Source organism: Ascaphus truei, chromosome 10 (genome assembly GCF_040206685.1).
Source record: "Ascaphus truei isolate aAscTru1 chromosome 10, aAscTru1.hap1, whole genome shotgun sequence".
Classification (NCBI taxonomy): domain Eukaryota; kingdom Metazoa; phylum Chordata; class Amphibia; order Anura; family Ascaphidae; genus Ascaphus; species Ascaphus truei.
The window spans coordinates 31,135,685-31,163,408 of NC_134492.1; the positions used below are offsets into that span (position 1 = coordinate 31,135,685).

The 27,724-nt window shown below is 40.5% G+C and overlaps 1 protein-coding gene across 2 annotated transcripts in view; it reads left to right on the top strand.

Annotated features, from left to right (window-relative positions):
* Nucleotides 1-27,724, top strand: part of SLC44A3 (solute carrier family 44 member 3) — a 47,181-nt gene that overhangs the window by 11,255 nt on the left and 8,202 nt on the right. The window contains exons 4-12 of one of the 2 annotated variants that reach the window (XM_075616454.1): nucleotides 923-981; nucleotides 1,538-1,631; nucleotides 7,525-7,694; nucleotides 8,798-8,887; nucleotides 12,181-12,305; nucleotides 14,462-14,648; nucleotides 15,488-15,653; nucleotides 16,096-16,249; nucleotides 18,733-18,816. In XM_075616454.1, coding sequence (XP_075472569.1) covers nucleotides 923-981; nucleotides 1,538-1,631; nucleotides 7,525-7,694; nucleotides 8,798-8,887; nucleotides 12,181-12,305; nucleotides 14,462-14,648; nucleotides 15,488-15,653; nucleotides 16,096-16,249; nucleotides 18,733-18,816 — 1,129 coding nt within the window. Of the gene's footprint in view, nucleotides 1-844; nucleotides 982-1,537; nucleotides 1,632-7,524; nucleotides 7,695-8,797; nucleotides 8,888-12,180; nucleotides 12,306-14,461; nucleotides 14,649-15,487; nucleotides 15,654-16,095; nucleotides 16,250-18,732; nucleotides 18,817-27,724 lie in introns of both variants that reach the window. The other variant, XM_075616453.1, reaches the window with a different exon arrangement.

The window sequence follows — 27,724 nt, forward strand, 5'->3', positions numbered from 1 at the left end:
TTCTTGTTTCAACATTGTCCCTCGTTCCCTCTCGATTGTAAGCTCTCAGCAGGCCATCCTTACCTCTTTGTATGCGTTTGTGCGTGTTCGTTCTCACTTGTAGGTAACTGTTTAAAAAAAAAAATATCTAAAATTATATACGTTGCAATGTACTCCATTGTACCGCACAGCGTAATAAGTTGGGGCTTTACAAATAAATGATAACAATAATAATAAAAGTAATATTTCGATACGTAGCCATGTGCACAGGCTGCCTAGTGTCGGGGCAGTTTAATATTATATATATATATATATATATATACATATATATATATATATATATATATCCCCATGTCTATGGCAATGCTGCTTTAATGTGCAGCAATATTTACTTTCTAATATTAAAGAGGCAATCCAAGCATGTGATTTAAAAATATATATATATATATATATATATATATCTCATAGGATTCAAGCAGGGGGTCTCTGTAGCCGTTCATTTCAGGTCAGGGAACCCCCTGCTTCTGGGGATACAAACCTCCGTAGGAGGTGCTGGTAGCCGCTCCGCTAGCAGGGTTCATGTAATGATGGGTTCATGTTTCAAAGCTCCTGCGCCCTGTGAGCCAATAAGAAGCAGTGACATCATTGGGTTCAGCTTTCTATTGGCCCGCGTGATGTTGTAGCTTTAAACTTTGCAGAGATACTATGGAGGTAACTATCTCTGGAAGCAGGTTGTCCATGGTGCTGAAATGAATAGGGTTCAGCGCCAAAGCCCCCTGCTTCAATCCCATGTTAAAAAAAAAAAAAACAACTTGGATTGCTCCTTTAAGAAAATTATGTTTAAACATGTTTTTTTTCCAAACAGACATGTTTTTTTCATGAATTCATGCAACTTGGAGATCCAAAACTTTAAAATAAATTCACTTGCTTTGTGTGTATCCAGTTGTCCTCAAGAACAGCTTAATTCTCTACAAGACGTGCAGTTGTTTGCAAAGAGTAACGGTGAGTTGGAAAAAAAATCTAAAATGTGATACTTCCTGATGAATTAGTTAGTATGAATGTAGTTAGCAGGAATGTAAAATGTCACATATGTTTTTAAACCTAATGTAGCATTAGATTAATTTGCTTACTATTAGATTATCCATAATGTATGGCAGAAGAAGCAGGAACCAATTTAATATTGGTGTCCAATCATCATACATCGACATTTACTAAAATGTTGCTGAGAGGAAATATGCAACTGGGAAAATAATGCTGAAGAAATATCTACAACATGGGTGGCCAACTCCAGTCTTCAAGGACCACCAACAGGTCAGGTTTTAAGGATATCCCTGTCCAGCACTGGTGGCTTAATCACTGGCTCAGTGACTGAGCCACCTGTGTGGAAGCAGGGATATTCTTAAAACCTGACCTGTTGGTGGCCCTTGAAGACTGGAGTTGGCCACTCCTGGTCTGAAATAAAACCTAGAAGGTATTTTAAAGAAACCCTTATTGTTTTTGTACACATTCGTTAAAAGTATAGAAGTACATAAAGTACTGTGATATTTTTCCAATATAGATTCATACCTTTGTTTATACAAGTTGAACTACACAGGATATACAGAGCATCCAAAGGCTTCAGAATGGTGTCCTGTGCTTCCAGTTCCACCAAGGTAAAGATTGATTTGGCATATTTTATTTAAAAAATAAAAAAAATCTAACAATCTTTCGAACAAGCCTTGATTAAAAATAACTAAGAAAGATAGAGAGGTGTGTGTATATATGTGTATATGTATATGTGTGTGTACTTTAAAAGAGGCACTTATGGTGACACTAAAAAAAATCGGTTTGAAGCACCGGTCTCCGGAGTGGAACCGTGTTAATTTCAGCTCTGGAAACCTCCTGCTTCCTGAGATACCTGGGAAGGAGGTGCCAGTAGCAGCCCAGACAGGGCTATCAATATTGCGGCTTTAAATGTCCTGTGTGCCAACAGGAAGCCTCAACATCATCCTATGTGTCTTCCTATTGGCCACGTGATGCAGGAGCTTTAAACTGCGCAACAATACTGGCAGAAAGTATCTCGGGAAGCAGGGGGTCTATGGAACTAAAATCAATGTGATTTGGCTCCGTAGACCCCCTGCTTCAAACCTGTTACAACAAAGCACCCCCCCCCCCCCCCCAAAAAAAAACAGTGTCGCCAGGAGTGCTCCTTTTTTTTAAGGCATACCAATAAACCTGTATAATACTGATGGCTATAAGCCGGTTTCTTCATTCTGTTGGTCCACCTGCCTGCTACAGATGGAAATTCAGTCTAGTTAACCGAGTCATTTTTCTTTGTTTTACACAACAAAAATATCACCTGGATTATCTAATTGAAATGAGCATTTGATCTCATTCTAGATGAAGGGTATATAGTGAAAGTTGTATATGGTCATTGTAGACTTGGCCAATATATTGATATGATGGGAATGTTGCGATAGTAAATGACAAAGTCGATGTTGAATTTTTGTATTGCTATCAGTCAGACATTGGTGTTTGAAGGAGAGTTGGTGACTTGCAGGTTAAGATGTGCCATCTTTGGGGAAGACACATCTTCCAATGTAAACAGGATCACGACACCCCTACCTCCCTGAAGGATCGCTTTGCCCCATGTTTATCCCATTCATCTTAAAAGCTTTATTTCCTCCATCTCTGATATTCAGGGATAGGGGAAAGTACATGTTTTTTTAATTTTTTAAATTAATTTTTTTATTTTAAAATGTATTTATTTAAACACATTTAAAATTGTAATGTTAAATCACAGATTTAAAAAGTTATGGTGGGTACAAAAGTGACAAAACACTCCACTGTACAGTAAATAAAAATACCACTTGTGAGCACATTCACATGTCTTGACAGGTCTGCAACCCTGTCTCTCCCCATTATCTGTTAGCATACAGTGCTTCCACTGCAGCCAGGGATTCTGGGATATGACAAAATATGACAAAATACCTTCCAAATTGTTTATTTATTATGAAAAGGTTATTTTAAATTAAGTTATTTATGTACATATATCTTTATATAGCTTCATCCATGTACATAGCGCTTAACAGCAGTTATACATGTGACATAAGAATAAGTGCTTCATGCATAACAGTAGACTTTAGGAAAAGGAGTCACTGCATACAGTTTTGGTGCTAATGATGGTGATGAATTAAATTGTTTGGAACACTTGTTCTTGTAAGTGTGCGGCTAAGTTCTCCATCCGTTTTACACACCTGATTTCAAATCTGCAAAGAAGAAAATAGTCTTCACTTAACACTTTTTTGTTTGTAACCATATGGATGGCCAGCTGGGTAAAAATAAATAAATGTAACTGTAATCTGATTGCCAATATTTGGAGTCGGGAAGGAATTTAGTTCTCCCCTGATATTTCACAGGGCTTTTTTTGTTTGCCTTCCTCTGGATCAATATACTGCAAGTACAAATATAGGATAACGTATCTGTCGTCTAAATTTAGCATTGGTTGAACTTTATGGACATATCAGTGGCGTAGCTATAGCCTGAGGGCCCTTGCTCTTGGTGGAGCATGCTCCCCCCCTGTTGGCGGCCCATCTGTCTCTCTTCAGATAGACAGGTTTGGGCGGGCAGGAGGAGAGTGTAGCTGATCGCAGAACAGCTGTAGCCGGGAGGAGAGAGGAGAAGAGGGCTGCTTAACCACTTCCAGGCAGCAGGTGGTGCTGCAGAGATCTCCAAAGCTGCTCCTCTACATTGTGTGTGTGTGTGTGTGTGTGTGTGTGTGTGTGTGTGTGTGTGTGTGTGTGTGTGTGTGTGTGTGTGTGTGTGTGTGTGTGTGTGTGTGTGTGTGTGTGTGTGTGTGTTATGTATGTTTCATGCATTATGTGCATATATATTGTATACTTGGTGTTTTTGTTTTTTTTATATATGTTGAATACAAGTGTGTGTTACATTACTGTTGCATGTTTAGTATGTGCAAAAACAAAGTTAATCCCTGCCCTTCTCCCATTGGGATAGCAATAAATGGGGAAATATACACAGTGAAAACTAAATCTATAAGACAAAGGAGACTTTTGGTTACATCTTTTGATCAAATAATGCCAAGCCTGCTAACCAACATCAAGGTAAGTATCAATAGCAGGTCCCTATGTTAAATGCATATAAAGGTGGAAGGGAGAGAGGGTGTGGAGGGAGGAGAGAGAGGGAGGGTGGAGGGAGGGAGGGAAGCGAGGGTGGGGGAGGGGAGATAGGGTGGGGATGAGGGGGGAGTGGAGAGAGGATGAGGGGGGAGGGGAGAAGGGAGGGGACAGAGGATGGGGGAGGAAGGGAGAGGACAGAGGATGGGGGAGGAAGGGAGGGGACAGAGGATGGGGGAGGAAGGGAGGGGACAGAGGATGGGGGAGGAAGGGAGGGGACAGAGGATGGGGGAGGAAGGGAGAGGACAGAGGATGGGGGAGGAAGGGAGGGGACAGAGGATGGGGGAGGAAGGGAGAGGTGAGTAGGGTTGGCAGGTGTCCGGTTTTGAACCGGACAGGCCGGTAATTCTGATGCCTGTCCGGTATAAAATCGGAGGTAATACCGGACACGTGTGTCCCCGGTATTACCATTTTTTACAGCGGAGGGCTGGCAGCACAAGCGCAAGGGCGGCGCAACGGCAGAGGGCTGGAAGTGCTGAGTCGGGGGCGGGGCGGACGGTGGCCGGGCAGGAGCACTGTGTGTGCCTGTGCATCCTGTCCCTGATTGGTGGAGCGGAGAGCCAATCAGGACAGCGGGGGCGGAGCCCACACCCCGGTGGCCCAGAGAAGTCTGTGTCCTTCCTAGCAATAAGGTAAGGACACAATTTGGGGGGTGATGGGAGAGCCAGGGTGAGGTGATGGGGTAGCCAGGGTGAGGTGATGGGGGAGCCAGGGTGAGGTGATGGGAGAGCCAGGATGAGGTGATGGGAGAGCCAGGATGAGGTGATGGGAGAGCCAGGATGAGGTGATGGGAGAGCCAGGATGAGGTGATGGGAGAGCCAGGATGAGGTGATGGGAGAGCCAGGATGAGGTGATGGGAGAGCCAGGATGAGGTGATGTGGGAGCCAGGGTGAGGTGATGGGAGGCCAGGATGAGGTGATGAGGGAGCCAGGATGAGGTGATGAGGGAGCCAGGGTGAGGTGATGGGGGGCCAGGATGAGGTGAGGTGATGGGGGAGCCAGGGTGAGGTGATGGGGGGCCAGGATGAGGTGATGGGGGGGCCAGGATGAGGTGATGGGGGGGCCAGGATGAGGTGATGGGGGGGCCAGGATGAGGGGATGGGGGGCCAGGATGAGGGGATGGGGGGCCAGGATGAGGTGATGGGGGGCCAGGATGAGGTGATGGGGGGCCAGGATGAGGTGATGGGGGGCCAGGATGAGGTGATGGGGGGCCAGGATGAGGTGATGTGATGGGGAGCCAGGGTGAGGAGATGGGGGGGCCAGGGTGAGGTGATGGGGGGCCAGGGTGAGGTGATGGGGGGCCAGGGTGAGGTGATGGGGGGCCAGGGTGAGGTGATGGGGGGCCAGGGTGAGGTGATGGGGGGCCAGGGTGAGGTGATGGGGGGCCAGGGTGAGGTGATGAGGGAGCCAGGGTGAGGTGATGGGGGGCCAGGATGAGGTGAGGTGATGGGGAGGGCCAGGATGAGGTGAGGTGATGGGGAGGGCCAGGATGAGGTGAGTTGAGGTGATGGGGGGGCCAGGATGAGGTGAGGTGATGGGGGGGGCAGGATGAGGTGAGGTGATGGGGGCAAGGATAAGCTGAGGAGATGATGATCTGGGGGGGAAGTGGGGGTATATTTTATATGTATTGGGGAAGTGAGGGTATTTTTTATAATGTATTGGGGAGGTGGGGGTATTTTTTATAATGTATTGGGGAGGTGGAGATATTTTTTATAATGTATTGGGGAGGTGGAGGTATTTTTTATAATGTATTGGGGAGGTGGAGATATTTTTTATAATGTATTGGGGAGGTGGAGGTATTTTTTATAATGTATTGGGGAGGTGGAGGTATTTTTTATAATGTATTGGGAAGGTGGGGTTTGTTTTATAATGTATTGGGGAGGTGGGGGTATTTTTTATAATGTATTGGGGAGGTGGGGGTATTTTTTATAATGTATTGGGGAGGTGGGGGTATATTTTATAATGTATTGGGTTATATTTTATAATGTATTGGTGGGGGTGGGGGTATATTTTATATGTATTCGGGAGGCATGGGGGTATTTTTTATATATATTCGGAGGCGTGGGGGTCCAGTATTGTGTCCAGTATTTTTGGACAAGCCACCTGGCAACCCTAGAGGTGAGGATAAGGGAGAGGGAGGAAAGCAAAAAAAAAGGGGGGGGAGGGGGTGCATGTGTCCCGGTTTTTTACATTTAAAAATCTGGTCACTCTAAGGAGGGGGAGATGATGATGATGATAATGACGATTGGGAGACAGCTGATGATGAGGTGGGGGCAAGATGGTGATGATTGGGAGGTGGAGAGATGACGAGGAGGGATGGAGAGAGATGAGGAGGGATGATGAAATAAGAGGATGGGGGAGGGAGAAAAAATTGCAGTCAGTATTAATATTATTGGAGCCGTGAAACTTGTTTTTCCCGGCTGCCCCGAATGTCTAGCTACGCCACTGGGACGTGTGTCTTTTTTCAACCTCATCAACGATGTAACTGTACATGTATTGTTTTATTCCGTAGTCATAAGGTTTACAGCCAAGGAACGTGAAAATACATTAGCTGGTAAATCACATTTTGCCTAAAACATTTGCACAATATTTTCTCATTTAAATAAAATCATTATATTCCAAACCATAAATACAATCACTGGGGCATTTGTATCAAGGCAAAAGTGTTTGCTTTCTGGCAAATGGATGTGTTTTGTGTGTGTTTTTTCAATTCCTTTTAAAAAGATATTTATCATAAGAATATTTATTATCATGATTCATTTCTTAATATCGTTAGCATAGGAAATTACGCTGGATATTTTGTATTGCATAGTTTCAGCAAGATATATTGAAATCTGAGCATGATGTACTTAAAGCAGCAATACGGGTTAAGTTTTTATTATTTATTTTTTATTGTATGTTTGAAAGATGGGGTTTTGTAGCTGAACCCCATTAATTTCAGCTCCGGGACCCCTGCTTCCAGAGATGGCTACCTGCGTAGAGCTGCTGGTATCTTTGCGGAGTTTAAAGGCCCAGGTCACACGGGCCAATAGGAGGTAAGTATCTCTAGAAGCAAGTGGTACTTAAATTGATGGGGTTCAGCTTCGTAATAAAAAAAATATATATATATATATTTTTTTTTTTTTAAGTTAACCTGTACTGCTGCTTTAAGTGTAATCTTTAACCTCAAACTATATTACATTTTGGAAAAGCTTTTTGTCAATGTATAATTTTACCAGATGGAACTATAAGATATCACTACAGAATAAACTTTACATGCTGTTGATCTATCGGTAGCATATTGAGTGTAAAAACGATTTGTGTATTTGTTTGTTTTTGTTTTTCCCAAATGTTATGTTTTAATCCCTTTTTCTTGTTGCATTTTTGTTTCTTAGCAAATCATTCCCTCTGTTCAATCGCTGTGTTCCTCAAAATCCTGACTGTTACTCCCGCTTTGCATCTGTTCTAATAAATGTGGTTAATGAAGTTGACTTTTTTCATCGTATTCTCGGTGGAATTATGGCTGGCAGAGAAAATGTGATAGGATTGAGCATCCTGGCAGTAGGTAATGCAATAAAAAATAAAGTTTCTTGGCAAAAAAACCTGATCAAGCTTTAGGGATTAAGGGCTAGATACAGAAAGCTCGGTTAAATCGGAGCTCTTAACGTGACATTACCTATGACAGTAAGGGATATTATCTTTCCTGAGTTTAACACGTCTCCTCAAAGCTATTTGTATATAAAAACAACAGCCATATATCTCATTAGCATAGGCTTAACTTCACATTATTCCTTTCCTATTGTCTGATCTTTTTTGTTGCACTTATTGTACTATAATTCCCTGTACTGCATCGCCTCTCTCTTGTAAAGCGCGAAGTACAGCTGTAAGTGCTATATAAATAAAGATATGCATACAGTACATACATTTATTGTAGCGTAACACATTGCACTAGCTTTCAACATGACATTCAGTATGTCTTCGTCTCCCATCCACACCCTGAATTTGGGCTTTTTGAGGCGGAAGCAGAGAAACTATTTTAGTAAAGTACCCCTTGACTTCTATATCTCGTCTATACAACACGTGGGGAGATACCTGTGAACATACCTGGGAAATATGGTAATTTGAATATGCAAGGTATATTCAAATAATTTTAAATTGGTATATTTCCAAAAGGTCTGGATGGGGGTAATGGTACGTTTAGGAATGACTTAACATTATGTTCTTTAAGTTCCTGCGTTTACCTTTATGGACTTTATAGTTGAAGCTATGCTCTTCACACGAGGAAAACATGGCCTAATGTAAAATTATTGACCTTTTGAAGATTTGCGGTAAGGATTTGTGAGGCACTTAACTGAGCTTTGTGGATCTGGGGCTAAGTATTTGTACTACTTTAGCATGAGATGAGGGGGGGAAAGCTTCTTGTCAGGAGTGGTGGCAACTGAATATTTAATGTACTCAGTGTTGTATGATTCATAAAATGTTCTGTGACCCGAAGCAGTATTTCTGGGGATGGCATAATGTCAAACAGTAACAAGCCTATGTTTGTATGCATAAGACCAAAAACGTATATATTTCAAGTACTTGGGATGTATTTTTTTTTTAATGATCATGGATGATAAATCAAAACATTTTATTTTAATACTCTTTGTTTCTTTTTTCTTTCAACAGCCTTATCGGTAATAATGGTCTTAACGTTTCGATATATCAGCACTCTTCTGGTTCACATTTTCATTACCTTGGTTATTTTCGGGTTATTATGTAAGTATGTGCATTTTCAGTTACATACCTTGAGCGAAAAACCCAGAAACTTTGTGGCTGGTGGTTACCTCAAAATAAAAGATGAACTAATTGTATTCTACGAGTTACTTCAGTCTGAATAGCTGTATCGCGTAGATTATCGTTCTCTTGGTTTTCCATGTTACATGGCAGTGAAGGGCTCCCTGCTCATATCTCTGGCTCCTGGACCAACAATACTGAACGAACACTGTTAACAGACGGAGTGCAAGTGTATCTAGCCTTTGATACTTGCAAAAATAGTAATTACTACGCCAGATAAACTCTGTCTGAGAGTATTCATTTCATATTCATTTGCCACAGGGAGAGAAACAAATGTTCCAAAGTACATCAAAGCCTTCAAGCTTTTTCTGTTTATCTTACTGTACATTCTTTTTAAAGAAAACCGTAAATCTCAAGCCAGGCATGATGGTGTTAATTGTAGAATGTGTTGTGTATTCACAAATTCTAGTTCTCTGTCTTTATAGCTATCAACTTCTGTTATGGAGCTGCTTACCTATGTGTAACATGTTGACCTATAAGTGTGTGTGTGTGTGTGTGTGTGTGTGTGTGTGTGTGTGTGTGTGTGTGTGTGTGTGTGGTTTTTTTCCCCTCTTAAATGAAGAGTTATGGGGGGGGAAAGAAACATAGATTTCCTGCTGGAGAAAGCAAGGTCAATAAATCCCTTTGTTGCTTAGAGCAAAGCTTTGCAATCCTTTCCACCAGCAAAGGCTTACAAATAATAAAACTTAAAGCAGCAAGCCTATCTGGGACTTTTTTTTAAATGTATTTTTTTACATAATTGGAACCATGGGTTCTCTTCTGAGGAAACAATATGGGTGTACAAATCTTGCGGAAACCATGTGCCTATAGGAAGCCACAACCTGTTGGATTGTCCAGAGAATTTTGAGTCTGGAAACTACAGTACCATTTTAATTATATCGGTAGCCATGGGGTTGTAAGTCCCAGAGAACAGGACTTACTAGAACTCCAAAATGGGGCACACATATGTGGGTACAAAAATATAAAATGTTATTGAACAAGCGAATGAATAAGGACATACAGACTCACTATATAAAAACATATAGTGAACCGTCTCCATTAAACATGGTAAATGCTAGAATAGGCAAATAACAATTAAGTGAAACTAGGAGCTCCTATGTACTGTATGTGTAGCAGCTAGTTAAAGGAATTCCTATAATGAGCCCTAATACACTTTAAAGCACTACCAATATAAATAGACCTCACAAATAGTCCCAAAAGGGAGAGTGCAAAGAAATGTGTATGCCTCTCCCAGGCAAGGGATATATCTATATAGTTGGCGAAACGCCACGTTGGGTGTCTTTGCCCAGCGTCTCCAGCTACCTTCACCTACAGACCTCACACCAGTATTCAGATCCGTGAGCCTAAGGCCAGGTCCCCGCTGGCTACTGCAGCACCCGCTGTTGCAGGGACAAGAGCCACCCCACAATGGGGCCGGGCCCACTGCGAGGGGGAGCCGCCGCGCTGCACCGACAAACGCCTCAAGAGAATTGAGATCCGGACTCTCGACGGAGCGCTAGGCCACGCCCCCCGGTGGTTCAGCCAATGAGGGCGAATCTGCTGGGTGACGTCATGGCCATGCTCCCCCCCCCCCCCCGTCTTTCCTCCTGCAGGTCACTGCAGACCGGGGAACTCTGCTGCACGCGCCGCCAGCCTCGCAGGCGCGCTTGCAGCACAGGCACTAGGGCCGTAGCCTAATCCCTTCAGCATGGAACAGCTGATGCTGCTTACTAGATCTGCTCCGTAATCAGATGTAATCTGAACGATAACAGGAGGCAGCAGGCACCGGCAGTGTAATCTCCCATGCAGGACTCCGCTTTTGTTACCTGACCAATCCGACAAATTACAGCTGATGTCCCTGCGTCTGGCGGTTTGAAGGGATCCTGTGTTTCCCACTTGGAGTGCCCAAGACTTATACAACTTATGTCACTTGGCGGCAACAGGGTAACTCATGTTTTGGGGAACCATTTCATTTATATCTATGGAATAGAAGCTTGCATTAGAATCTTTACTGTATCTTGTTTGTTCTTTTATATATACTTTACAATTTTCTGAAAATGCTGCTTTAAATATCTACGTTGACAGATATTTGAAGCAAAGATCAAACCTACATATAAATATGGATTGCAAGTGTTGCTAGGTTGTTTAATGTAACAGCTTTACCAACTGATAACCTGAAAAGTGTCAACAGGTCCTATATTGCACTGTAAAAAAAAAACAATGTTCTGCAGAGCCTGGGATTCCAGAAGTTGTTATACAATGGAATAAACCTGAAATGATCATGCATTTGGTACTAGCAATCAGCAAGTGAGAACAGTACGAATAAAGTGCAAAATATTCAGAACAGATATTGCATTTTCCTTATATTTTAATAACAATGCTCTATATACTTAAACCTATATCTATTATATCTCTATATTTACCATATTTCCTCGATTTGTAAGACGCACCATCGATTTGGCCCTTACAATCGAGGGAAAATTATTTTTTCACTTACCATGTTTCAGGAGAGGTCCCATGTCAGCGGAGGATGAAGCGGGCGGCGGTGGCAGGAGAGGTCCCACGTCTGCAGATGGTTGAAGATGGACAGTGTGCGGCGGGTGTGCGGCAGCAGGACAGGTCCAAACTCTGCAGGTTAATGAAGATAAGAAGACAGCGGGCGTGCGGTGGGGTGCGGCGGCAGGAGATCATAATAGCAGGAGAGCTGAGCAGGAGCAGAGCGGCATAGGGGAACCGCTTGGCAGGTGCACACGGTAACCGGAAGTCAGAGACCGATCAACTTCCGGTGTTACAGTGTGCACCTCCCAAGCCTTTCCCCTATGCTGCTCTGCTCCTGCTATTATTATTATCAATTAGCAGCCTCCGCCACCGCACGCCCGTTGTCTTCTTATCTTCATTCACCTGCAGACTTGGGACCTGTCCTGCCGCCGTCACCACACTCCCACCCGCTGTCCATCTTCAACCATCTACAGATGTGGGACCTCTCCTGCCGCCACCACACACTTCGTCCTCCGCTGACATGGGACCTCTCCTGAAACATGTGAAAAGAGAGGGCTAGTACTGTAGAGACTTAAAAACGTTTTTTTTTTTAATACATCGATTCTAAAACGCACCCCGATTTCAGACATGTGAAAATCGAAAAAAAGGTGCGTCATAGAATTGAGGAAATAGAGTATATATCAAAACCAGTCTTCTTTTTCAGCAGATTGTTGCATTTCTTCATTTTATTGTTTTAGTTGTCTCCGGAGTGCTGTGGTGGCTATTTTATGATCACGTGAATGATCCCAGTTTTGAGTTGGAAACTGAGAAGGAAAATGTGAAGTTTTTACTTGCATTTGCAATAGTTGCAACAGTGATAACTGTAAGTATTTATCTAGTTAAGTGTTTTTCAACCTTTTTTTGCTGGGGAACCCCAGAATTCGATTGTGAAATTCAAAGGAATCTCCTCTCCCCCCTCCCCCTCCCATCGCTCCTTCTCCCCCTTATACTCCCTTCTCCCTCTTCTCCTCTCTCTCTCTCTCACACACACACACACACACACACACCCTACCCCTCTTACTTACACACACTCCCCCTCTTACTTACACACACATACACACACACACTCCCCCTCTCACACACACACTCCCCCTCTCACACACACACCCACTCCCCCTTTCACTTACACACACAATCTACACACACACTCCCCCTCTTAGTTACACACACACTCCCCCTCTTACACACACACACACACTCCCCACTCTCACACATACACACACACACACACACCCTACCCCTCTCTCTCACACACACACACACTCCCCCTATCACACACACTTTAAGGGCTGGCAGCGCGCTCTTATCTGATCCGGCTCACAGGAGGGAGGAAGGAAGTTGCCACGACTTCCAGAGCAGAGAGAGGAAGGATAGCATTGACCGGGCGGCTGCTGATGATGAGCTCGGGAGCCACCGGGTCACTGCTATGTGGGGTGCCGCCGGGCCTGGGGCAGCTGGGAGAGTTGTCCCAGCTCTCCCCCCTTGGAGGCCGCAGAAGACGGCATGTGTGCTCGCGGAACCTCGGTTGAAAATCACTGATCTAGTTTCTGTGTCTGCAGCTTATTTTGTATTCTGTCCATATGCTGCTGCTCCTCTTCCATATGACATTTTAAGCTTTTTCGATCTGCAACATTTTGGCTGCTAAATAAATAACACATTGAATTAGTTGTATTAACATCAAATGAAGGCATCTTGCTAGCAAAACCTTAACTCTAGCAATTCTTCATAGCTGAAACACTGAAGATTCAGAGCTGAACTGTTTAAGTACTATAATTTATGGGCAGATTTTTTTTAAGCAAAAACTAAGTGAACCCGTTATTGTTATTTAGACTCCCATTTCATTTGTTTTCCATGCAGAAATAATGAACAGATATATTTTAAACTTTACAGCAAAGCAGGGCAAAATGAATACTTTATACAGTACAGTAGGCACCCGAGCACAAATCTGTGCATTCAGACTGGGATTGAGTAATCCATTTTGATCAACCTTGGGTGTTAATGATCTGATATCTCATATTGAAACACAAAGGGGCCTATTAATCCATTAACGTCAATATGGGTTTTCGACTGAAAATGGCCCGAACGGCTGCTTCTGAGTATAGAATTACCCATAGCGAGGCAGACAGAAAACATACAGGAAAAATAAAAATTTCTCGGGTATCTGCTGTATTCCCAGGTATATCTTATTTGACCACATGGAATATAGGTTCATTTTATTTGGAGGTATATAAGCAAATGGGTTCTCTTTTTTTGTTTTTTGTTTTTAATTGTTTGGACTTGATATGTACTTGGTACACGAGATGGAAATCTGTGAGAAAATAATGCCAATATTGCAGAAATGGGCCCCAAGAAGAGATGTATGATTGCCCATATTCCTTTAAATGTATGGTTTTATCAATATGTTGGAACATATTTGCAGCTGACCGTGGATAAGAGGAGCCTCATCGTTATCATTATTGTAAGGAATAATTTTACTATCTCGCATTATAAAAGTTTATCATGAAATTATAAATTATGTTATAAACACTGCTCTGGAATCCTTTGAGGGAACATATTCCTACTTTGAGAACATATTTTTTATATATTACATTGTCCACTACAGCCAATTTTGTATTTAACTCTTTAAGCGCAGAGGGCGTTTGTACCTGAGTGCTGAAGAGATGTTCAGGCCATAATAACTACATTATTCTTAGTACAGTATAAACCTAGACAAATTATGCATGTTTTTTTTTCCCAGAAGAACCTGTACATTAGAATTCTATCTATGGTTTAATGTTTTTTTTAATTACGTTACAGAAATGTTGTTTAAAATGCACTCTAGGGGTATTCAAATTCATTAGTGACAAAGGGGACATGAAGTTTTGGAAACTCCTGTAAATTATAATTTCATATATGAAGATGAACAAATACTTTCTATCCTTTTCTAGCACCAATATGGTTTGTAGAACGTGCTTAAAACATATTTGTTTTCTGAACTAGATTGCACTTTTGACTTTAATACTTGTATTGAAGAAAAGGATCCAAATGACCATTCAACTCTTTCAAGTTGGCAGCAAATTTATCAGCTGTATTCCATTCCTGCTATTGCAGCCACTTTGGACTTTTGTCATTCTTATCATCTACTGGGTGCTTTGGGTAGCTGTGCTTCTTGGCTTAGGAACTTCAGGTAAGCTGAATATGTGCATCTGCATAAACCTTCACTGCCTCAATAATGCTCATATAAAGCAAACATAATATGGCACTTATAGGAGTTTAAAGGCCTTTCTCTTTAGAGAATAAGGACCCAGAAAACACAATTTGAACATCCTTTAAAATCCTCCAAAAAACAACAGAAGTCACTGTTGGAAGGAAAGACACCATTAGATGCCAGCATTGTAAAACAATCAATATTTAGCATAGTGAAGTTATTCTCTTCATATGAAGCTCAATCTTCTTAGAGAAAATAGAAGTTTGTCACAATCTGAAGGTAAAAATTATTTCTACATCTGCAATCAAAAGTAGCAGAGCAGTGTAAAAGTAGGGTATTCAATAATTTCTGTAATGTTCGTGTCATCCATGTTTTTCTACCACAAGATGGCACTAAAGTAGTATAGGCATACCCCGCATTAACGTACGCAATGGGTTCAGAGCATGTACAGTGTGTAAAGCGAAAATGTACTTAAAGTGAAGCACTACCTTTTTTCCACTTATCGATGCTTCGGTACAGGTAGGGAGCCGGTATTGCTGTTCAGGACGTGCTGACAGGCGCATGCGCGAGCTGCCATTTGCCTATTGGGCGAGAGGAATCAGCACGTCACTACTACGGCGGTCTGTAGGGTAGAATAAGTGTCCGTACTCGCGAAGCGAGCGTACGGACACGGGTATGGGGCTATTGAAAATATGTCCTTACTCGCAAGGGTACTTAAATTGGGTGTGCTTAAACCGGGGTATGTCTGTATTACTGTTCCACTGAGAGCTAAATGGTCATGTTGTTCTCTCCTAATGGTTGGATCAACTCTTTTTCAGGTAGTGCGCAGGTCCTATCGGAGGGTCAAGTGGAATATGAACCACTTGCAGGTATTCGCTACATGTGGTGGTACCATTTAGTTGGTCTTATCTGGACCAGCGAGTTCTTTCTTGCATGTCAACAAATTATTATTTCTGGAGCAACAGTTTCTTGGTTTTTAAATCGGTATGTATGCAAATATTTTTTGTTTTTAAAGCAGCCCCTGTCATAATTACAAACACAAGTTATGAAAAAGCCCTCTCTACTTTCAGAAGACAGAATTGTAGCACAATTTAAACATGATTAGTGGTATCCCATGTTAATTTGTAGAATTCTCACATTCAGTTTAAACATTGGAGACTTTCAAACTACTGCGATTAACATGCCCATTGCAATCTCAGTGTTTAAATATCTGTACTTTGGAAATTTCTCTTAAATGACTTTCAAGTTGATCCTGCTTTGTAAGGGTTTCTTTGGCGCTCCTCGACGTTAACTGGACTGCTGGCTTTGTGGTGTAATGCTTCTCTCAGGAATTGATCATTAATAGGTTAAGAAGTAAATAATAATCAATATCCTATTACTGTATGTGCAAGTGATCTAGCATATTTCCCCTTTTTGTATTTTCCAGAGATAAAAAGAAAGTTCACCACCCAATCCTGTCATCTATGTCTCTTCTATTTTGGTATCATCTTGGGACAGCAATCGCAGGATCCTTTTTAATAACACTAGTGAGAATCCCACAGATTATTTTAATTTATCTTTTTCAATTGCTAAAGAAAACGGTAAGTCAATGAATGTTTCTTTTTTTTGCTTGGGGGTGATATTAGGCTGTAGTGTTCAAGAACAAGTGCGTCAAGTATATTACAACCTGCCATCAGGTTTGTGTGGCAATTTAAATAGCTTTCTTAATAATATCTGTCCTTGATGGTTTTTTTAACATGATGTTGCAGATATAAATAAAACCTTTTGAATATAATACATTAGTTATATTTCTATAGGGCTTGATTGGCATATTTTGTTCAACAATTGTGTTCTTTTATGCTTATGTGCTGTACTTTATTTCCAAGGCCGATGTGTAGCTTTGTCAGATTTAGTTTGTTTTGGCATCCTGCTCTCTAACACAGGGGTGCACAATGGGAGGGGGCAACAAGGTAAGGGGGGCAGGGAGGGGGACGCAGAGGAAAAAGTGTGCACACCCCTGCTTTAACACACCACAACAGTACTAATAAGGGCTAGAAAGCTTGGTATCCACGGCCTCTATCCATTCGCAGGATACACGGCAACATTATAATTTTTTTAAAGGGTCTAAGAAACGTGAAAGGCTATTTTATTAATTTAAAGTCCATTTCGGTGGAATAAGTCAGTCTGTATATGGATCACCAACTTTTTAATAAAAAATAACGTTTAAATAAAGATAACTGCAATTGCATGTAGCAGAAAAGAGATTGAAAATACTGTATGGATCCGCTACTACACATCTTCCCTCTTTTCAAAGTTTATTTTAGACTTTAAGGTAACGTTATCTGTTCGAAACAAAGACAGCATCCAGTGTTTGCTTTTGTATTCATAGAAGGAACTTCCTTTGTGGTGTTCCTGACTATGGAGTTTTAATATCTTTCCAGTTTTCAGGAAGTTCAGCTAATTATGTTTTTATTGCAGTATGATGATGTGTACGTGTTTTCCCCAGACTATAATAATAATGGCGAGGATTCTCATTATCATCCAGGATTGTTGGCAAAGTGTTTTTAGACGTTCCGGATAAAAAAAAAAAACTTTTAACTTGATTTGTGTGTTCTTATTGTTAATTGCATTTAATCTGAAATATATATTTCTAAATGTGTCTAAAATAATCCTAAAAGAATACAATTCAGAGCGGCAAAATAGCACCAGAAAAGAGTTTAAAGAATAATTTTGCAAATCAAGGCAGTTTTTGCTTTAAGCAAAGAGCAATATATAGACCACTTAAAAATATAGTCCAATTTATTTTTTCCGTCCAAGTTGCTTTTCCTGGGCACGCACCTCATAGCAAAACCGTCCAATCATTTTGTTTTTGAGAAATATTGACATAACATCTTTTAGATCTCTAAAAATAAAATATTTAATTTGCAGATTAACTTTCCCCAATGAGTGCAGCTCTTTAATGATTTCTGAAGTTTCCTTTCCTCTCTGTTAGCCCCATAACAAAAGCAGCAATCATGGTAGACTCCATTTTTTTTAAACATTATATATATATATCTAGATATATATATTATATATATCTAGATATATATATATAGATATATCCCCCCTGTCACCGGAGAACTGAAGGAGAAACTGCTGAGAATCATAAGGTTACTAATAACATTTGGACGTGTTAAAAGAATGTAGCACAGTTGCTGTGCAGAGCATCTCTGCGCTAGAAAATTAGGCATAATCGTACCACACTGTTGCCAATATCTGCTTTGTGGTTAAACTATACAAACAATGTTGACATAAGACTAGCATTCTCAAATTAAAATAACACAAAATAATAGGAAATTGAGTAGAACAAAACTATATTATCCAAAGTGAATCAGAGACGCTATTGCAAAACAGCAAGAAAATGTCATTTACGTCTGAAAACGGAGGGCCTATCCATTTAGTTAGTAAACAGAAGTCGTATAAATATCAGTAGTATATAAAATTGCTTTAGATTTGATCAGTAAATCATTATATTACAACATGTAGCACCGCCAGTTACATTAATTTATTAGATTGAAAGAGCATATATTTGCCTCTTAGGAAGAACCAAGCATCCAAAACTGTGCCTGCTCCTTTCATCCAAAACTGTGCCTGCTCCGTTTTTATCAGATCACGTTAAAAATTGAACTAAAGCTCCAGATTTTGTAAACTTTTGAATTGACATTTTCACAACAATAGGACATCTTGTGTGATTGTTTTGGAATAAAAAGTCAGCACTATTATTACATTTGTTTCATATCATAAATGGCAATGACCATGCTATTTCCTGTTTGGCTCGATAACTGCGGTTATTGCTCTGCAGATTCTTGCAGCTGTTGAACCAGTTGTTTTCCTTCCACAGTAACATGTTCTGCTTGGTGGGAAAAGACATTCAGTTCATCAATCTTGACTGTAAAAACAGATCTACCGTCACAGGAAAGGGTGTGATAAACATGGTCTGTTCCGTTAAAGTCATGAAGCGTTTGTTTTGTATTTTGTGGTTTTTTTTGTTGCAAAAATGCAGAAAAATAATATTGCTCTTAAACCAGGCATTGTTTATTTTCAGGACAATGTGTGTACAAGGTGTACGTCTCGGTGCTGTGTCTGCTGTTTTTGGTGCTTTGAAAAGTGGCTGAGATACTTAAATCAGGTATAGTAGTAACTATATTCCAAAATAAAAAAAGTGCAATATACGTATAAAATTATAACTGGTTTACTTGGCTTAATTTGCTCTGACATAGTTGACTGAGCTGTTTAGAATTCAATTACCTTGTTGAAATAGACTATTGGATGTTCCAATAAAGACTACTCCCCCATAAAACCTTCAGATAGTGATAGCCATAACACCCAGTACAATATCACAATTTTAATTATACCCAAGTATTTGACCTCTAATGTAAGTACATTACATTATGGCAGATGGTCTGTAATAAGGTTCCTACACTCCTTCGGATGCACTCCCTCAGAGGAACTCTTTCGGAAGGGGAAGCATTGTGTGTGGGTCACAGATTGATGAATGGCTAGAAGTGACATGCAAGGTTACAGCAGGGCATCTACCATGTTGTATAACACCTACTTGGACAAAGATGTATAATGAATGCTTGTAACTATGTGCTTCAGCCCTATAGAAGAGTGACAAACCAATAGTGATTAAACCAATGTAGAAAAAAAGCATGTGAATTCCATGTGCCAATGCTTTATTAGTTTTAAATTCAAATTTATTGGAGTCAAAATGTGTTTTGCAGTCATACCTAACTAGTCTAACTTTCATGATTGGTCTTTTTTTATTTATTTTTTGTTACTTTGACTGTTACTATTGTATACACCAGACTTCATTTATTTGCTATTTAAAAATGACAAGATGCCTTGTAAAGCACGACTCTGCACATATAAAAGAAACATACAGTTGAAATTCACATGTCATATGATTGAAGGACTTTATGCGAAAGCACATCCTTTCCCTTTTCTTTCCCATATTGGTTTATTCTGTAATGTGTGAAAAGCACTGATCCGGTGCAATCACACGGAAAGCCCCATAGACTTCAATGGGTCTTTTTGTGCAAATTCACTCTACAGAATAAAGGGCCATTGTCAGGTAAGGCTCTTCAGGCCCCTATTTCAGTCTATTGTGTAACCTGTGCTCAGGAGTGAGCTGTATAACGTGATCCCTGTGTAGCAAGGAATTCACAACAATGGGTCAATAGGTCACTAGCACTCTCCATTTGGTTATCAAAAAGCACAAACATTTTTATTTCTTTTATTTCTTTTCTTTGCATAAACACATCTAGCTACGGCCGTGGCCAGGGTGAGCGCGACTGTGTGAGTAACCGCGCACGCAGCGTGATCAAAATGCCTTAAGGCAATGATCGCAGCCATAGACCGTGCGTGGCATGCGGCAGCACGATGCGGCTCACAAAGAATCAAATAAATGTGATTTCTGCGATGCAAATGCCGGATCACGTGAGCGGTTCGCCCAATGAGGGTGAATCAGCTCTGTGATATCACGGCCACGCCGCCGGCACGCATCCCCATCGCGTCTACCCAGGCCACAAATCGCTGCAGCTAATGACGCATGTGACGTCACGCGCGCGCTCGCCACGGCTTAAACTAGTTCAAATTGAGAACAGTAATGTACAGAAGAGAAAGCGAACTGTAAGTCAGTGAAATAAAGTGAAATAATAAATGTGTTAAATGGGCAAAGTATTAAAACTTTAGTTACTCCCAGGTCCACTAAATCACTACAGTAGGCGTTGTCCAGGGTGAGATCAAAACAATGAAATGCAATCACCCCGTCCATACTGCGCGTGAGCGTGGGGAGGCGCGATGCTTGCTGAGAAAAAAAATTTGGTATTGGTCGCTCTTGCCCTGGTCACGTGCGCGGTTCAGCCAATGTGGGTGAACTGGTCATGGGCACACTCCCCTACGCGCGCAACTAGCTGGCCAGGAATCGCCCGAGCAATATGAGCGCCTTACAGCGCTTGAGCGCCTTACAGCGCTTGAGCGCCAGCGCGCTCGCTTTTACCCATGGTGAGGCCTTAGACAGAATAACAAGTATTTTGATTTACACACAAAATTGTAGGTCCATTGAATTTATTTAGCCCTTTGTTTTTTGTAATCCGATTAATTTTTGTACTGGTGCGTTAAAAACAATTTATAAAACAGCAAGAATACCAACAATTCGCAACTTAAATTGTGGAATATTAGAGTATTTTTTCTCTCTTTAAACTGGTAGGAGTTCTTTTAAGGTGCTTGACTTTTCACTTCACTTAAATTTAACATGTACGGTAATTTAATATCCATCTATCTTTCAGTGCCAGAAACAAATTATTTAGTCAATGATTATTCCTCTAATTTGTGGTTTTAATTTGAAGAGAACCTGTTTAAACTTTAACCATTTCGCTGCCAGAGGGCCTTCGGTGCAATGGGTTGTAGGGCCACCTGGCAGCAATAGGGTTATACACCCGCCCTTTGGGGGTGGCCTGCAGCATCATCTCTACAGCCTCCTCCAGTAGGAAAGATTTAAATCCAAGAAAAGCCATCAGTATAAAACCATCATTCCTTTTTATCCATTGGTTGTTTTTAAGTCTATGTTGCCATGGTTATCATTTTCTTCCGTGACTCGTATTGTTACTGCGAATCCTTAAACTGAGCCCTGAATTCAGCTGTCGTACAATGCAGCGATTTATTCCAGTCGAGCAGGCGGTGTCCTAAAAAGAAAAAGCTCCACTAGGAAAATCTTGGCTGTTTGCCTGCGAGCCTTCAGCATTTCCTGAACTCTTGACATTTAATCGTTTGTAATGTCAAGGACACAGTAGTGTTTTACTAAACTGTGTTTATTTGCAGTGCATGTGAAAGTCCCAGTGAGAAAGTTATATTAAATATATAACTCTGGAATGCATGTGCACAGCCTGATCAAAATGTGGTCTTGACCAATTGTACGTGTTTTGTATTCCAAAGTAAAGCGAAGAATATCTGCATATTATCTATATGTCACTACAACATTGCTACCTCTAATATAAAGCAGTAGTTGGATTGCCATAAAATGATAATATGATATTACCCTAGCAGTGGAGGACTTAACATTTTAACTATACTGGATCAAGAATTGAGCAGCAAAAATCAGTTCTATTCCAAGATATTTATTTAGAGCCCATTTTTAGACTGCCACAGGAGCTGAGACAAACCCACCTACTCACATAATATCAAACTTAAATAAAAGGGGGTTAATAAAAGTTGCACATTGCTAGTCTCTTAGCCTATTAACTTGTTAAAGAAAAATATTAAAGCCCAAGTGTTTGTGATGCTTGTTTCTTTAAAATTCAGCCTACATGATTGTAAATACATTAGTAAGAAATTTGATGTGGGGATTATGCATTGCTTAAAAAAAAAAAAAAAGTACTAGATGCTGGATGAGCTAGACGCTAGAGCATACACGCAAATTTTTTTAATGTTTTTTTTTTTTTTTACTGTCATGGGTCTCTATTTTATATTAAAATAAATTTATTTTTTTAGGTCAGTAAAAAAAAAAATCTGTTTTGAAATCTTTTTGTGGACAGTAATCCTGAGTTGTTGTAGTGGGAACTAGACATTTTACAGTATTTCATGCCACACTCCATTTTAACCTTTAAAAACATTTTGCAAGGATTTGACTTCAACTATTTAACACTATAAATAAAACAGGTCTATACTTTATCCCGTTGTTTATCTTTTTTTAAATACACTTCTCACAGATTTCTCTGTTTTGATAAAGAATGTAAAATATGTATTTCAATTGCAAGATACTGCACGTACATAACAGCTGCAGCATACAAACACAAAATATCCACACTACGATTACACCATGATTCATAAGATGAAAACAGTTTATCAGCATATGTTGCATCTCACTTGAATTGTTTCCAAAATGTTTTGTTTCCATCACTTTATAAGCACAAGAGATACACACAGAAAAAACCCGCACAGCTTATGCTAACCACAGTGAGGTGCTGACTGGATGGAGACTGATTATATCATATGAGAGAAAAAAGGACCCAGTCTTCCAGCACTCTGTCACAACAAATGTAGAATTGTAAAATTAAAATACTTTATTTATAACCAAGAATAAAAAATAGGGTGTTAAAACGTAATTAAACGGTGTATTATAACATCACTTGACTGTATCCTTCATAACCCATCCGAGGTAAGGTGGGTAGATATAGTAATAAGATCCCTTATAGATATTCGGGATCAAGGCGCTATCTGTTATAGCTTCCTAAAAGATATAGGAGATGGGTCTATTAGAGCTCACTTAGAGGTTGATCTCAGTATTGGTGTATCAGTGCATGTGTTACGCACTCAAATGATATACCAATAATGTAAGCGTTCTATGGCATAGTAAGCGACAGGTTAGACCATATCTGCCCCTGCTTGAAATAGCGCTGCTCGCTTGATAATCTCGCTAACATTAAAGGTGCTAGGTCTATGGTGGAATCATATTGTGCCCACAAATGAAATAAAGCGCAGTTAACAGCGTTGATACCAGCTCTAGCCACCACAATTATAGTGGAGGTTACTTTAACATTAGCCGCCTCCTTTATGCACCATATCACCCAGCCCTGGGATCAGTGACTATGAATGTGCACTAGGTGTATTTATGTGGATTCAAACAGAATGGCTAATGTATGACTGGTAATCACATTGCACCATTAAGCTCAATATTGATGCAGCCATACTCAACTGATAATATAGGTGAGCCCTGTGGATTAAGAGCACACCCATAAATCCTACGACATATCAGCAGCACATATGGTGGTCTGCATCAATTACTTTTCTGCAGTATAGGTGTCCATGGTATATCAAATACACACCTGATCAATGCCAACGGAATTATACCTTACCTTTTGTTTGCTTATTAGCCTGCGCTTTATTTCATTTGTGGGCACAATATGATTCCACCATAGACCTAGCACCTTTAATGTTAGCGAGATTATCAAGCGAGCAGCGCTATTTCAAGCAGGGGCAGATATGGTCTAACCTGTCGCTTACTATGCCATAGAACGCTTACATTATTGGTATATCATTTGAGTGCGTAACACATGCACTGATACACCAATACTGAGATCAACCTCTAAGTGAGCTCCAATAGACCCATCTCCTATATCTTTTAGGAAGCTATAACAGATAGCGCCTTGATCCCGAATATCTATAAGGGATCTTATTACTATATCTACCCACCTTACCTCGGATGGGTTATGAAGGATACAGTCAAGTGCTGTTATAATACACCGTTTAATTACGTTTTAACACCCTATTTTTTATTCTTGGTTATAAATAAAGTATTTTAATTTTACAATTCTACATTTGTTGTGACAGAGTGCTGGAAGACTGGGTCCTTTTTTCTCTCATATGATATAAGCACAAGAGATGTAATTGAAGTACATAGCATGCTGAAGGGTTGTGCAAAGGACCTAAAGATAATGATTCAGTGGGCATTTTCTTGGAACATCATTGTAATGAAAAGATTTCAGCGTACACCCATGTAAGACTGATAAAACCACCCAGTAGGTAGTACTAACTGACTGCGTGTTATGAGCTTTAACCACACGCAAACTCTGGAGCTAGTGGGTGTCCAAATATACCTGTCAAACCAATGGTGATCAGGTAGTAAAAGTACACGTTGGCAGCTCTCACACACTGTTGGCAGACGTGAGATCAGTACATAATACATCAAATATACTCAGTACACGTCAGTCTGGTTTACCTACTTACAAAGGTATATTATATCTGTTCCTTCAACTCATCATTACAAATAACATTCTAGACCCTTATGTACAATGGAGTCACTGAAGTATCAAAATAACTGTTCAAATGGCCTTCTCAGTGACTAGACGGCAAAGCATTCTGTATTGTTGCTCTCAGTGCGTAATACACTTGTTTGCACATTTATACTGGTCCTCATCCACCAAACTCTGTGAAGTTTAGCGAACAGTAATTCTAATGCACACAAGGTTGCCCCCCATAGCACCAGTTGTTCTTATACCCCCCTTTCAAATTGCAGTTGCAATGTATTTAGTTTCCAGAGATAGTTTATTATTTAAAGGATCAGAGAGATCTGAACTATCCTCTGATCAATAATCCCTGCAAATAGCAAACACATCTCAATTTCTTTATGACTGAACTATCCCTGGAGATTTAATCTAGGGAAGCTCAACAGCCTACCATTTTGGAACAACTGGACTGGGCAGTTCATTGTTTATAGAAGACTCAAAGTACTGCTTTTTGGCCTTCACCATACGCTTGCAAATATGTTCAATGAAAAGCATGATTGGGCTCAAAGGCAGAGCTTAACCACCTGTGTTCTAACCTTTATGAATGTCATTGGAAAATGCAGAATGCAGCCAAACGGAGACAGTGAACTTCAGTGTTGTACATTAATTGTAGAGTACTCACCGTAGAAATAATATTATGATTTAGTTCACTTTAATAGCAAAATACCATATTTTTGTTTCAGCAATTTTTTGTACACTGGCAGATTTAAAGACTTTTAATTGCATGCTTGAGTAATTCTCCTAGGACCAAAGTGAACGAACTACAATGGAATGTTTACTTGTTTAAATGTAGTTGACTAATGCTTTTTTAAACTTGACTTATTTCATACTAAGACTTTGAACTCTTGTATCTACAGGCAAATTATCAATCCAAACATATTGTTTTGTTTAAAGTATTTACACCCATTGTAAACCAATCAATGCAGAGACAATCTAAAACATTGGATTCGATTCAGATTTGCATTACATCGGACCAATAAAAATACACAGATTATTTTTTTCAAGAAACTAATATGTAAATATTTTAGTTTGAGTGATTTTGAATCTTACATTCATCAGTTTACATTTTTATCCTGTTCTGTGAATGTCCCTTTAAATTCTCTGTACTAGCAACAGTTGTAATAATTGTTTCATAAAACTAGTTCTATACATTTAAATAAAGTATATATTAAAGCGGTGTACCCAAGAGAATCAATGTGTTAGTAGCAACATTTGGGGATTTTATTTGTTAAACTGTGATGATCATTATCAGTCAATGATGACAGAAGCTAAAAATATGGGTGTTATATTTTATCCCATAAGGTTTATAGAGCAACTTTTACAGCCAAGTCTGAATTACTGAAGTACAAAGCCAGCAACCTTTTGTATTAACCAGTTTTAAAATGTTTAATCATAGAACTGGTTTATGGAGGTTGTCACCTTTTCTGCCCTTTAAAGCAGCAGCCTTTTTTTTTTTCTCCCCACCTTTTATATGTGCATCAATACAATCCACACCATGATAATTAATTAGCTAAGTTGCCGATCGATCTGTTGTCCTGTGGTCAATCTGCGAAAATTCGACTCAGGGGCTCACTAAATGGTTGTCAGTGCAGCAGAAGAGGCCAAAGACGCAACGTTCTATGGGGGAGATCATGTGACCAGGCAGTCACTAGATACAATTGGTGCACTGCTAGAGAGGGGGCAGGGCTTAAAAAGGGTGTGCCAGAGCCTGTTTCAGAAGAGGAAGGGGAGGTGACTTTGTAAATAGTTGCTATAGAAACATTATACATTACAATTTCATATGCATTACATTATAATACATTAAAAATGTCATTCAGAGTTGTTTTAAAAATAAATGCTAGAAGTATTTTCTCATAGTACAGAACTGATTTATTAAAATAAAAAATAAAAAAACACGTAGGATATTGCTTGGTCTGCAGCTTAAAGCAAGGTTTAATGTCTTCACTGCAAATTACAGCGAAAATAGGAAAGCCAGGTTCCCATATAACCATTAAATATATTTAATCAGGATTTTAAAAATGTTATATAGACATAGTATAGATCAGGAGGGCGTAAACTTTTGTTGCTGCACATCCCTGCCTGCTGTCCTCTGTTCTCACGCGCCCCTCCCCCCCCCTTGCCTCGGTGGGGCGTCAAATGACGCTGCAGGGTCGTGTGACATCACCCGCGGCTTCATTGACTTCACGTTCCCATGGGAATGCGTCCTGAAGCCGGCTGAATCTTGGTAAGTAGAGGTTGCAAAGGCCTCGTGCAACTGACCGCGCCGTCCGCCCCCAAAAAATGTTGCGACGGGCGGCGAAATCTGGTGTCTGCGGGTCAGCAAATGCCAAAACATGCGGTGGGCGGGTGGTCGGTGCTGGCAGCCAACATCATGGTGTGCACGGGGGCTGCAGAGGTACGGCGGCTGAAGAGAAATGGCTCCAAAGAAGCCAGAGGAGGAGCACACCCCAGCGCAGTGACATCAAACACCCCTCCTTCCGTGTCTGCCCTGCAAAGCGCTCTGGACCTGCTCTCCTCCACTGGCTACCGGATTCCCAGGATCCTCTGCACAGCTGAAAGGTGAAAGGCTAGGCTGCAACTGTCAATGATGCTATAAATGTAATAAATAATTTAAAAAAAGTAAAAACACAACATTTAAAACGGAAATAAATAAGTAATACATAATACTGGTAGGTAGGAGTGGATGACACTGGGGAAAGCAAATGGGAGAAAGGGAAAAAAGAGGGGAGAGGGAAGGGAGGTAGCAAAGAGGTGGATGAATGCCCCCCCAAATGGATTGCCTTTGTGCACCAGAAAAACATATTACCAGATACCAGCAAACAATAAAATAAACAGATCGTGATCCAATACTAGTATACTGCCTGCGCGCACTCCTGCATCCCAAGCGATTTGTTAACTTGGCTGCAGGAGATTGTAGACTCGTGGCGGACGCGTCACGAAGCTGGTTCGCCCTTATTGGCTGAACGAGCTCACGTGCACTGACGTCATGTGATTTTGATTACATCAGGCTGGGGGAGCCCAAGAAATGTCATGGATGAAAAGGGGGGCTCGGCATAAAAAGTTTGCTCACCCCTGGTGTAGATAATGCTTAGTATAAAAGGAAGAAATATATTCTTCCCATGGTATTAATGACCATTGCTATAAGGATTCTCTTTCTTGTACAGAAAAACATTTCTCACACATCGAGAAAAGAAACTTGTCATTATAAAAAAATAAGCAAGTAAATTACATGAAAGATTAAATCTGTAGTGA